We start from the raw sequence: 12,927 nt of genomic DNA, 5'->3' as shown, positions 1-12,927 counted from the left end.
TATGCTTGAAATCGACAACAATATAGAAAGCAAATTTGTTACCAAGGGATTTCAGTGTATTTTATACTGATAAACACAGTTATGTTCATAAAATTTAAAAATGCATCAAAGCAATTCATTCAGTCCCAGCAAAAGTGATGGGGATATTAAAGGACTTCTTCCTACAACAAAAAGGAACACACAAATCAGCAGCACAGAATTGTTGAAGAACTTACCATCACCAACCTCAAAGTCCTTGAACGCAAGCTCTGAACCAGAGTCATCAAGAAGGATTTCACCATTTAAGGTGAACATCACTGTATGCTCATTCATGTCAACCATACAACCAACAATGTCCCCTGCCAGCCAAGAACGACCAAAATGCTCATTTCCCTGGTGCCAGCGTTGGGCCTAGAAAGAAAGAGAGAAAAAAATAATATATAAGGGAATGCAACTAAGAGCTCCTCTGCCTCCAGAATATAACTAATGAACAGTTCCTAAATTATCACAGTAATACTATAATACTTTCATATTATAATGTTCTAAAACAATGACTTGGAGTCTTTTAAGAAGCTGCTGAATGTAAATCCTATAATTATTTTTGCACAAATCCCACCTAACACCACTATAAAAATGTAAAATGGCCTGAAGGATAAATTACCATTTGAGGACAGACAATAGTAGCAGTAATTAAGAACATGTCTTAACATTAGAATAATATTGTAAATCAAAATATTTGCATTTTTGTAAAATTGGATTTATTTGTGGCATTCTGTGCTCCTCAGTGTTTAGTCATGCCAGCCACATGACCACGGAAACATCTTTGGACAGCACTGGCTCTTTGGCTTGGAAACAAAGATGAGCACCACCCCCTAGCGTCGGATTCAACTAGCTTTTGAGCAAGGGAACCCTTTACCTTTACCTTACCATGCCACTTAACACTAAAATGTATTTCCAAAAGAATTTTCCAAGAGTGATTTATTGAATTTCAGGAATATTGTTATGGGTAGGTCAGATCTTTCATGGAACAACAACACATACTGAGCAATTAATGGAAACAATTCTTGATAATGAAATGCTTTTACTAGAACAAAAAAACCTTCTGTTGTTAGAAGACATCTATAGCTATCCCTACCAAAAGAACCTGAAAACCACCAATTTCCCATCTGTGCAAAGGAACAAATAAAACTGACTGCAGATTGTAACTGTGCAATATGAGGTGATGGTAGAAAGCGCCATCACGTCGCAGGTGATTTATGGCAACACCATAGGTTTTTCAAAGCAAGAGACATTCAGAGGTGGTTTACCATTGCCTGCCTCTGCGTAGCAACCCTGGGTTTCCATGGTGGTCTCCCATCCAAACACTAACCAGGGTTGACCTGGTTAGCCTGGACCATGTTCTATATTTCCCACAGAACTCCATATCCTGCAGAATCTTATTAGCAATGATATTCTCACTTTCCTTTAAAAAAATAAACATAGCATCTGTGAAGGTTGTTTCTAAATGAGGGAACACACAAAATTATATCCAAAAAGTGTAAAAAAATAGGATGAAATGTTGCTCAGTTGTACCCAGAAGTCCAATTGACAAGGCCTGGGTGCCAGGTAACTGCCAAGAGACTGGGCACCCATTGCCATCATCCCTGACTTGCTGCTGTGCAACAGCAGATTTAGACATCACTACCTGCCTTTACTCTAGTGGATGTTAATGGAGTCACTGGATGACTTTCCAGTTCTTGTTGGAGAAGTGCTCCCTTCAGCCATGCCAGTGCCAATGGAAGTTTGAAGGAGCTGTTTTCATGGTGTGTGCATGTGCATCAATACATAACAGTGAAAAAAGGGGCAACTGGGAGGTCACCTTATCCAGCGATTCTAAAACTTAATTTAATTGGTGCTTGAATATAAGTAACTAGAGCCAAAGCACACATCTAAATACTGAGAGACACACCAAGGCAAGCTACTTCTGAAGAAGTCTGCATGCACACAAAAGCTTATACCCAGAAGAAAACTTTGTTGGTCTTAAAGGTCCCACTGGACTCAAAGTTTGTCCAAGGCAAACTAAGTAATAAGATGGTTATGAAAAAATATCACTTATATCACATTTAGCTTCCTATAGAATACATCAAGTAAGATCTTAACTTATATATCCTAAATTATAGCTCCAGTCACCTTGTTCTGTCAAATACACACTGGATTTTTCTACTGGAACAAGAAGGAGGAGAGGCCTCTTTTGACCCCTCAAAAAGGCTATTCTGGGAATCATGAGGACAAAAAATTATACAGGACAAGACTACAGTGATGAGGGAAATCAGGTAACACTGCTCTTCCTCCTTATTGTACCAGCAGAAAAGTTGGTAGGATCCAACCTATGATTCCTGAAAAATAAGCTGGCAGGTGACAGTAATTATAGCAATACTATAACTGCAGTCAATCATGAGCTTCACTACATAGCTTTATTTTCATATTTGCTGCTATTAATGAAGACACTAACGCCTATCAACAATAAAGGGCACCTGCTTGCTGAAAAGGTACCTTGAATCCATCGAAGACAAATGCTTGTTCATCTGACCCAAGCTCTTGGTCTGGTTGGCAACCTGGCCTGGCCCAGCCTACTCTCATGTCTCCTGCAGTCACTGCTTCAAACTCAAAGTACCACTTCCCAGTTTTTACTGCATACGTCTTCTCTGTGCGAAATATTCGGAACTTTTCCATCATACCACAGAATACATCTGGTCTTGTGGCTGCAAAGTTTAAAATATATGTTTTATTTTTCTCAGTAGAAAGTGCAATACAGTCACACAGTTTGTAATAAGCTCTGAAACAATGCCAGTCTGATACAACACAAAAATATAGCCCAACAATTCATCTGTATCTTATATTATCAACACACATAGTCTATACTTCCTGCTTTTGTTTTTCTCCAAAAAATGTAGTTGTGATTAGGGTTTTGCAACTGAAAACTTTCACAAACCTGCTTTGGCTCTCAGCATCCTTTGGCTGCCCCCTGCTCGCCCCCCACTTCTTAAGATTCAGCTCTGTGCTGAAAGTTGGCCAAAAACCAACGGGGTCTGTTTTTTTGTGTGGTTTTTTTAAATCTTTTCAACCCCCATACACCCAGTTGGGATTCTTCCTCAGTTGGTTCAGCCAACATCAAAAGTTTTTTTTTTTTAACCTGGCCCATCTGCAATCCTGAAATCTACATGTGTGCATATGTTTTGAGTGAGAGAAATTGAGATGCATGGACTTCTGCTTTCCCCTGTCTGTCTCTGCCAGTGCTGTTCCTTTCAGCACTGATGCAGTCAGTGTAAGCCAGCAGTCTTTAAGTGCTTTGTGTAGGATCGTCCAACAAGTCTTTAGAAGTTACTCCAACAATCCTGAGTATAATAAAACTTTAATAATAAAATAATTAACATAAAATAATAAACACAAATCCTAGAAAGCACAAATACTTGGGATCAATTACTATATGTAGAAATAAGGCAAAACATAAAGAAAACAGTCAAAAAGTAAACTACTGGCTAATCCTATAATAACAAAGAACCTCTACATTTCCCTTCCTGAGAATGGGTCCCAGAAAGAGCATCTTAGCACAGACTGGCAAGGCCTCTCCTTGATACCAGAGTCTAGACCAGTCTAGACCAACGTATTCTAGGCTAAGGTATTTATGGACTTGCCTGTAAATTGGAAGTACCTTCTCGGAGCCAACCAGAATTTAGGGTACAGATTCACAATTTCCCTCCAGCCCTACTCTTTACCAACCATTACAAAGGCCATGTAGCTCCCAATAACATATACTTCTACTAACATTAAGGTTAGTTTCATCTGCTGTTTGCTCTATGATCATTTTAATGGGACTGGGGATATAGGGTTAGGGTTAGGGTTATAAAATTGGATGTTGCATTTTAGATTGGTTTTGTTGTTGTTGTTTTTGTTGTAAAGATCCTGAAGGTCCTCTGGGACTTGCACAGGAGATCACTTCAGCAAACAAGCATGTGTGGTGTGTGTGTGAATATATTGTTAAATTCAAAATGCTGCAGCTTAGCTATTATTGGGAGCTATATGAAGCATTGTGATGCTCAGTTACAATCGCATCTTCCTTTATCACTGTCTATTACTGTTAAGAGAAAGATAACACCCCTATGTGCTGGTTAATTTGACAAACTGTTAACACGTGATGTTTGTCAAGGATGAAGCCTTTGCATGTTGGCTGGAAAAGGTCATGTTTATTAAATCGTTAGCTCGTTAGTGGGGAGACAATGGATAGAATTGGTAGGTAGAAGGCTGGGTTTTTTAAATCTCAATCTCTCTAGATGACAGAGGATTCACCCACACCTGAACCAGACTACCCGAGGGAGAAAATGATGTGTGGCTGGCAAAATTGAAAGTTTTACTTCCCTCCTGTCTAAGACTTTCTCTGGAACAAGTACCTGCTTTTAAAGACAAAGTGATATAGTTGAAGTAGCTGGGTTCTTTTGTAAGTTTTCTGTTTTGGATTCTTGTAAGTACTGATGTTTATTCTTTTGGAGAATAAATTGTCTTTCTTTTGAAAGAGTTTGGTTAATTGATGTGCATTTAGGATCTGATAAAGAATGAGCCCACGGCACCTCTAGTGAGTTTCCCTTTATCCAGGTTGGGAGGAGGGCTCCTAAAGAGTGTGGTTAATTGATGTGCATCTGGGATCTTATAAAGAGAGAGCTCACAGCACCTCTAGTGAGTTTCCCTTTCTCCAGGTCAGGAGGAGGGCTACATCACAGGGTACACCACAAGCATGCATCTTACTCGAATTCTGCAGTCACTCCACTGTCTGCCCCGTCAGTTACTGGGTTCAATGTAAAATATTGGCTATCACATACAAAGCCCTTCATGGCCTTAGACTATGCTATGCAAGTGGAACATAATTCTCTGTCAGAAAATAATGTATTTACCCCAACTAATCTACCTACTGACAAAAATGTAATTGGTTGCAGATGGTTGTATAAACTAAAGTTATTACCAGATGGTGGAGTGCAAAGAAAGGCTAGACTTGTTGCCAGAGGATTTTCACAGGCAGAAGGAAAAGATTATGATGAAAACTTCACTCCCACTGTGAAAGCTGATACTTTGAAAACTGCATTATGTAAAGCTGGGCAAGAAAAAATGCAGGTGCACCACTTTGACTTTACTACTGCATATTTAAATGCAAAAATTGAAGAAGAACTCTATATGGAGCAGATTCCTGGGTTTGAAAATGCAAACAAAAGGCTTGTGTTGAAAATAAATAAAGCTCTTTATGGTTTGAAACAGAGTGCGAGACAATGGAACCAATGTCTGAGCAAGGCTCTAACTGATCTTGGATTTACACAAGGAGTAGCAGATCCATGTACGTTTAATAGAACTATTGGGGACACAAAATGTTACTTAATGGTGTTTGTGGATGATTTATGTTTCATGTTCCATGAAGATATGCAACTAGAATGGTTTGTCCAAACTACTCAAAGGTTATTCAAAATTAAGCATCTAGGAAGTATTGGTCATTACCTGGGAGTAGACATTACAAGGAATGCAGAAAGTTGTTTTATGATGAGTCAGGAAAATAAAATAACCAAACTACTGGAGAAGTACAATATGCAGGATGCGCATAGTGTAACCACCCCCATGACTAAAGGTTATCTAAAGGAGCCTAACAATGAAATGTTTGACAATAAGAATATGTATCAATCACTGATCAGTTCTCTTCTGTACATTTCATGTTGGTCCAGACTGGACATAAGTATTGCTGTTCATTTATTGTGCCAAAAATGTGCTTGTCCTTTCATGAAGGATTGGACCACTGCCAAACAGGTATTAAGATATTTAAAGGGCACTGCAACAGATAAATTGGTGTTAAATACTACTAGAGAACACCAGGTTACAGCTTACTGTGATTCTAGTTGGGGAGGGAGACCTGATGACAAATCAACAACTGGCTATGTTGTATTTGTAAATGGAGCTCTGGTATTGTGGTAGTCATTATAACAATAGTACGTATCAACCAGTACATGTGAAGCAGAATATGCAGCGCTAAATGACTGTGTAGTGCAAATGGAGTGGTTGCTCCAATTACTCATTGATCTCAGTATATCATGTACTTTACCTATGTGTGTGTACTGTGATAACACTGCAGCTCAGCAGTTGGCAGATACACAGGGTGTAAAAACTAGAAGCAGGCATATCAACATGTTAGAGATACTGTGCAACGGGGACTGCTTGTGTTACAGTACTGTGCTTCAAGTGAGAATATTGCAGACATGTTCACAAAGTGTTTGGAGGTGGACAAGTTTGTGGCCCTAAAGCTGAAATTAGGCATCACCACCTGAATCTTAGAGGGAGTGTCAGCATGTGGTTGCTGCAAGTAAGACATCAGGTGGTGATCTAGCTGATCTACCTGACAGCTTTTGACAGCTACCTCATCTGGACTTTGTCAGTGTGTACCAGCATCTTCTCTCTTCTTGTGTACATAAATTTGTATATAACTTTTACACAAGGCTAGATTTTCTGCATGCAGTCCAAGATGTCACTGAAAGTCCTTGCCATCGAAAGGTAAATCCTCAACTCATGCTTTGGTGTCATTAAAAACTGTCATACACCTTAGCCAGGAGTGCCAGAGGAGCACTATTGCAGAGACCATGGATCTGCTAGCTGAATCCACATTGTGTCTTTTAAAGTGTAGCTGTTGCTTACTGAGCTTTAGGCCCTCTGCTTGTATAACCTTGCCCAGGGTCATTATCCAGCAAGGTGTCAATATAAGTAGCCATTTCCCCCCATAATGACATTTGATAGCATCCCATAATGACATTGAAGTTAGCCATATGCAGGGTCAGAGTACTCAATGTGTAATTTTTTTTAGTAGTATTTTGCTTGTGTGTGTATGCACGTACATGTGTGTGCATGTGTGCCTGGAAGTCATGGTTGACTTCTGGCAACCCCTAGTGGGGCTTGGATGTTCAGAGAGGTGGCTTGCTATTGCTTGCCTCTCTGTGTCCCGCACTGGTATTCCTTGGAGATCTCCCATCCAAGCACTTGTCAGGGTCAGCCCTGTTTAGCTTCCGAGATCTAACGAGATCAGGCTTGCCAGGGTTATCTAGGTCAGGGCTCCCAATGTGTAAATCTTGTGACCTAGGCCACCAAGTTTCCACCCTTCTCTATCAAATGGAGAGGGGCGGGGGCCCGAGTGCTAATTAGCTGGGATGACCTTGGTAACAATGGAATTGGCAGCAGGATGAGAGAAATGGAAAAGGAAAAGGTAAAGGGGGGAAAAGTAAAAAATACTAGATTTCAGAACCAAAGAAGAGACAGAGTTTAGATCAAAGAGTGCCATGAGGAGAAAGATTTAGACTTCAAGAGAATGGCAACAACAAAAAAGAATTTTTACTGACAAAATCTGAGGTAAGTAGCAGCAGAAAGTGAAGCATCCTGTCTCCACAGCAAAAAATAGGACTGAGGTAAGGAGAGTTCTCCCCACCTCCATCATACGCTGGTTTGGGCAAGAATCTCTGGCTCACCTCAGAGGAGAGGGAGCCCTCTCAATCTTCTAGAGAGACCTAGACAATTTTAAAACTGATCTCCACAGCAGGTTTGTACAAGCACAGTCCCCATGAAGATGAATGTGAGCTCTTTACTAGAATGCCTTTTATTCAAACTTCACTTGGCCAGGAACTTACCAGATAGTCTTGGTCCAGACACTCTTTTACAACATCAAACATCAGGTTTACATACCTGAGGTTTACTCCAGTTACTAATGGCAGTGCAGTGCTGGGATCATTTTAAAAAGTTTTATATAGACTTTTATTCATCATTGGTTCAGAAACACATTCATTTTATTCTTTTATTACTGTTAATGACTGAACGGTCCTCATAAAGAAGCAGCATAATACATTCGTTAGTAAATAACTGCTCCAATGAGAAATCCCAGTCATGTTAGTCTATTGTAGTAAAAACAAGAAAAAGTCCTCCCACACCTTAAAGATTAATCGGTGAGCAAGTTTTTTAAAAGCCACTAGAGGGCTCTAAATCCTTTTATAACACTTTGATAAACGGAATAAGAGTAATCCCCAGAATTACATTCTAGTTAGAAAACAAGAAATTCCTCATGCTGCAGCTGAGGTTTCTTAATACTTCACTGAACTATGATTTCAAGATTTCATGTCATTTTCTTTTCATACATGATAACAAAGTAAATTCTGATCCCACATCTGAAAGAACAATACCCCATCACACAAGTGCTACTTTACCACATTCATCAACTGAAGGGAGAAAAAAATCACTCAGATCTAAGATAGTTGCCTAACAGCAACTTGAAACAATTCTGGTTTCACGAAAGTGAGGTTTAGCCACAGACTTCAGCCAAAGTTGTATGCGTGTTTCCGCTTGATACTGTTTTCTACTGTGTTAATGGTCTCCCAATGCCAGCACATGGTAATATACTTTCCTTTTACTCTAGGCACTGGAGGAAAGCCACTACACTGTGCAAAAGTGCAGGTTCAGCTACTCATGATGCCGAGAGTTCTGCGAACTCAGGCCTTCAGTGCTCCGATTGGCCTGTGCCTTCATCTCAGCACCATTTTCCTAACCTGAAACAGACTCTGGCAGCTGTCCTTTGCCATGTTGGGAAAACATACAATTACTGATATAGGTGCCTGTATGTTTGTTCCAGTAATGGCTACCCAGGGCTGTTTCATATATAAGTCCCCATTTTTTAAAAAAAGAAAAAAATACTGAGAGTTTTCCTGGAACTCCCAACAACATTTTTAGTTAAAGATGAAAACAGACAAAAAAAAAAGAGAGAGAGAGTAGGTTCCCCTCACCTCTAGCATGAGACCCTCAAAGACATGAAAATATCAGCTTTTCCATATGTGCAACCAAAAACGTACTTTATGGAGTTCTTCTACCTTATGTGCCCTGATGTCTATTAAAATCAGCTGCCTGTTCAATTTCCATATTTAGTTAGAGTACTATAGAAATTAGAGTACTACAGAGCCATTTCTGTGATGGCCCCACAAAACTCTCTTCATAAAACAGTTCTATAGTTTTCAATATCATGTCCAAACTATTGTATTTCAACTGGTTTTAGATCTATGTCCCGAAATACAGCACTGGTTAAGCTCTTTTGAAATCATCGCTAGATGTCTTGCTGATATCCTATTTTATTTTATTCAGATTATCAATTCATATATTATGATATAGTAAAATGACATAAGATTCATTTTCAATTTTTTTTAAATGTAGAAATTGTAAAAGTAAATAAATAATTACTTGTAAAGTTTTAGCAAGTGGTCATGGTGAGGCATTTGATGGCTTATTACCTCTGCCCTCTTCAGGGTTCTATTAATATCAACAATTTTCCTTTTTTGGAAGTGAAAATTGCATCAATAGTAATGGAGAATCACCATAAAAAGCAGAGCCTTCTTGCACAGTAAAATCAAATAAAATGGAGCCACACTGATGAGGTAACTAGGAAACTGTGTAACCCCTTTGCTTTAAGTCTTGTGATTCCACAAGACCATTCTAACTTCATACCAACACGATGACCAGTACTTGTGCGATATTAACAGGCATTCCTTTATATTTGGCCAGTATCCAAAAGAATACTTTTCACAGTTAGCATAGCCCACAGAACTTGTTCCCAACGAGATAGTTTATATCCCTCTACTAGCATTATGAGCAGGAAAGTGCAAAAATCAAGAGGTTAAAAGACCAGCTTTTGGACTCTCAAACTAGGTTCAGTTTTATTCCCCACTCCCCGCAAAAACCCAGCCCTCTGCCACATTTGGAACAATACTCAAGCTGCAGGATTAGGCAACATATGATTTGACTCTCTTCCCTCATGACATGTCTGTCTCTCTCACTCCCCCTCACATGGTTTCAGCCCCTCACTTCTCTTTTCTCCTTCCCACCCAGTGCCCTACTATGAAGCTTCACTTCATGGTTCACCTGTGCATACACAAAGATACCAAAACCAAAGCATCTGTGGAAGTGCCTACATGTGTAACATCTGCTTCCTGGGTAACAAGACTAAATTGCAAAGTAATGACTCAGAAAATCCCAGCCGCAACAGATAGGGACTTCAGTAGAGTAGTCAAGCAAGCTCAGTACGTGTGGGCTTCTCCAAAGTCCATAAGTGCTTAACTGAGTAGATGATGTCCTTGATTGCCAATTATAATACTTTGCCGAAATAATTTGAGACCATTCAAGTTTCCTATTTATATATAATTTTAAAAGTTTGCAGGCTTTTTCTTGCATTTCTTTTGCCATAAGCAGCCATTATTCTAGTTATTGGTTAAGATGATTTCCTTTAAGAGGACCAATAAAACTGTTCTAATTGAATGGCAAACCGTTTTCAGAACATTAAGAAAACAAGCCGCAATAATTTTTGCCAGAAAAACGGACAGCACATAGCACAAGGAAGTATGTAATTGGAATTTATGTGAGCAAGTTATTACAGCCTGATCGGCATGTTCAAGTGGAACTGTATTGGGAAAGTCAACAGTTATGGTTTCCAACATAAAACAACCAAGTTACACAAAAGCAAACCAATATATCATTAAAATAATGTAAATACATAATGTCCAGTAGTGTAAGTATTATTCTTGTGTAGCAGCCAACTTTCAGCCAGACCACACCGTGTCATCTTTGAATGAACCATGACACACAAATCTAAATTAATCAATAAAGAGGAGCTAAGAACCTGATCAGACTCACCAAGTGGTTTCAGGCAAACCACTTTCAGCCTTGATCTGTCATCCATAGTACAGAAACAACACTACTGATGTACTTTACAGGACTATTGTAAGGGCTTCTAGCATAGTGAATGTGAAGCACTTTGAACATGCCTATTAAATTGGATTTTTTGCTATCCAAGTTAAGCATGTGTTTAATGTTCTCCCATTGAAATAAATGGGACTTACTAGTAATGAAACTGAATGGATCATGCTCATAATATAAATGTGAAAAAGTACACACATTTTATTAGGGATATATTCAGTAACCTAAGACTAATTATAATACATTGTCAGGTAGATAAATGTTACCAAAAAAAAACCCCTAGTGTTATCTGCAATACTGCAATTCGGCTTCTTGGAAAAGTGCAGGTCTTTCATAAGGTTGCCAAAGTCCAGCAAGAATAGCACCAGAACAATTTTTGAAGGTCCCTAGGTACGTATTTCAATAATATCTAGTGTGATAGTAAAACAGACTTATCAGAGAATCATAACATACAGATTCTCAAGTGTGATTTTCACAATATTAGCCACTATGTTGTATCAATATGACAAGCAACTTCCAGTCTGCGCCAGAATTTTTAATAATTTCATAAACAATTCATATTCCACATGTATAATAGAAGACATTTGTGCCAATGGTTTCAGTTTCTTATGGAAACAAGAAGAGCAAAAGTTGAATACCATGATCTTGATCAGGAGCCTCAAGGTTATAACCATAGCCAATGAGTGTACGAACTGCCTCTCGGAGACTATCTTTGTTTGATTTCTTAGTGCGATCATCTAGAAGTGCATAGGGGACAAGGCGAGGGTTTCGGCGGTTCTTCACATCCTGCGGAATGGTAAAAAATGTGAATCAATCTATGTAAAAAGACCTAATTTTGCAGAGTTTATAAGATTTTTTTAACATTCTTACAATACCAGAAGAAATTCTATAATTAATTACTACTATAAAGATCAAAATTATAGTATATTATCTCTGTAACAATGAGTACAGAATGACTATTATATTATACCCATAACAGCTTATACAGGATATTTAATGAGTTTAAGGTGATGGAAAGAATTAACAGATTGAGCACAAGTGGGGAAAAAACTTGGAACAAATACAGTTGAAGTGCCTGTTTGGTGGTGGTGATGACAAAGGCACAAATCTCCACCATTACTGTATCTGTGGATCACCATATCATGGAATTTTTCTGTGTGAGGAGGCTGCTTCTTCAAGTCCCTGATTACTTATAAGCAAAACACTCCACATGGTGATGTCTTTGAATATGGTTCAGAAACTGCAATTGGTGTAGAATGCCATGACTGCATAGTAAACTGATTCCAGCTATACATATCATAAGATGCCACGCTTAGAAAAAATTCACTGACCTCCTATTCATTTTCAGGCCCAATTCAAAGTGGGATTGTTTTTGTGGGGTGTTAATGACATATCAGAATATCTAAAAGCCTGTCTTTTCCCACATGTTCCTATACATGTGCTGAGATCAATCTTTGAAGCCCAGCTCAGCCACTTTCAGAAATCGGCCATAGCATGAATAGGAGTTGGGTCTTTTCAGCTGTGTCACCTCACCACTCTGCTTTGTGATTCTTGATTTTAAACTGTCACTTTTATGGATCTTGCTACTTTTATCGGCTATGCTGTTTGTCATTAAATTCCTACTGAGCTTTATCTTGATTACTGTTTTCAATGGTTTCTGCTGTTTTCTATTTTTTTAGGCAACCAAGATGGCTGATGGGTAGGATATAAATATTTGAATAAATAAATTACATAAACGATTTGATTGCTCATCATGACACGTTTGCAAGTCATTTGGCAGATAAAATCAATCACATCCAATCTGACTTATAGACCATTATTTCTGCACTTACATCTCAGGACTGCCATTTCATTTCAAAACCCAATTTAAAGTGCTTTTTCTTACCTTTAACACGTAAACAATCTGGGGTCAGGGTACCCACGGACTGGTTGCTCCCATATTAGCTGGCTTGACAATTGAGATCAGCATCAGAGGACCCTGCTCTGTGTTCCCCTGCCCTCAAAAGTAAGTTGAGTTGCCACTGAGGATAGCCCTTCTCTGTTGTAGCACCTCAACTTTGGGACACCTTCTTTTTTACACCCAACCTGATGAGTTTTCAGTGCCAATTCAAAATGTTTCATTTTTTCCTCAGGCCTAAAAAAAATCTTCCTTTTATGGGTCTACTTAAC

General features: G+C 38.8%; 1 protein-coding gene across 1 annotated transcript in view; it reads right to left on the bottom strand.

The window, feature by feature from the left end:
- The window catches only part of LOC107120023 (ryanodine receptor 2-like), a gene marked incomplete at both ends in the record, with an annotated part of 282,869 nt that overhangs the window by 64,156 nt on the left and 205,786 nt on the right, over positions 1 to 12,927 (bottom strand). The window contains 3 exons of the mRNA XM_015422666.1: positions 216 to 390; positions 2,512 to 2,720; positions 11,397 to 11,544. Coding sequence (XP_015278152.1) covers positions 216 to 390; positions 2,512 to 2,720; positions 11,397 to 11,544 — 532 coding nt within the window. The remainder of the gene's footprint in view (positions 1 to 215; positions 391 to 2,511; positions 2,721 to 11,396; positions 11,545 to 12,927) is intronic.

Source organism: Gekko japonicus, unplaced genomic scaffold (genome assembly GCF_001447785.1).
Source record: "Gekko japonicus isolate JY-2015 unplaced genomic scaffold, Gekko_japonicus_V1.1 scaffold2167, whole genome shotgun sequence".
Taxonomy (NCBI): domain Eukaryota; kingdom Metazoa; phylum Chordata; class Lepidosauria; order Squamata; family Gekkonidae; genus Gekko; species Gekko japonicus.
The sequence above is the reverse complement of the archived record's forward strand: the minus strand, read 5'-3'. Positions and strand labels throughout refer to the sequence as shown.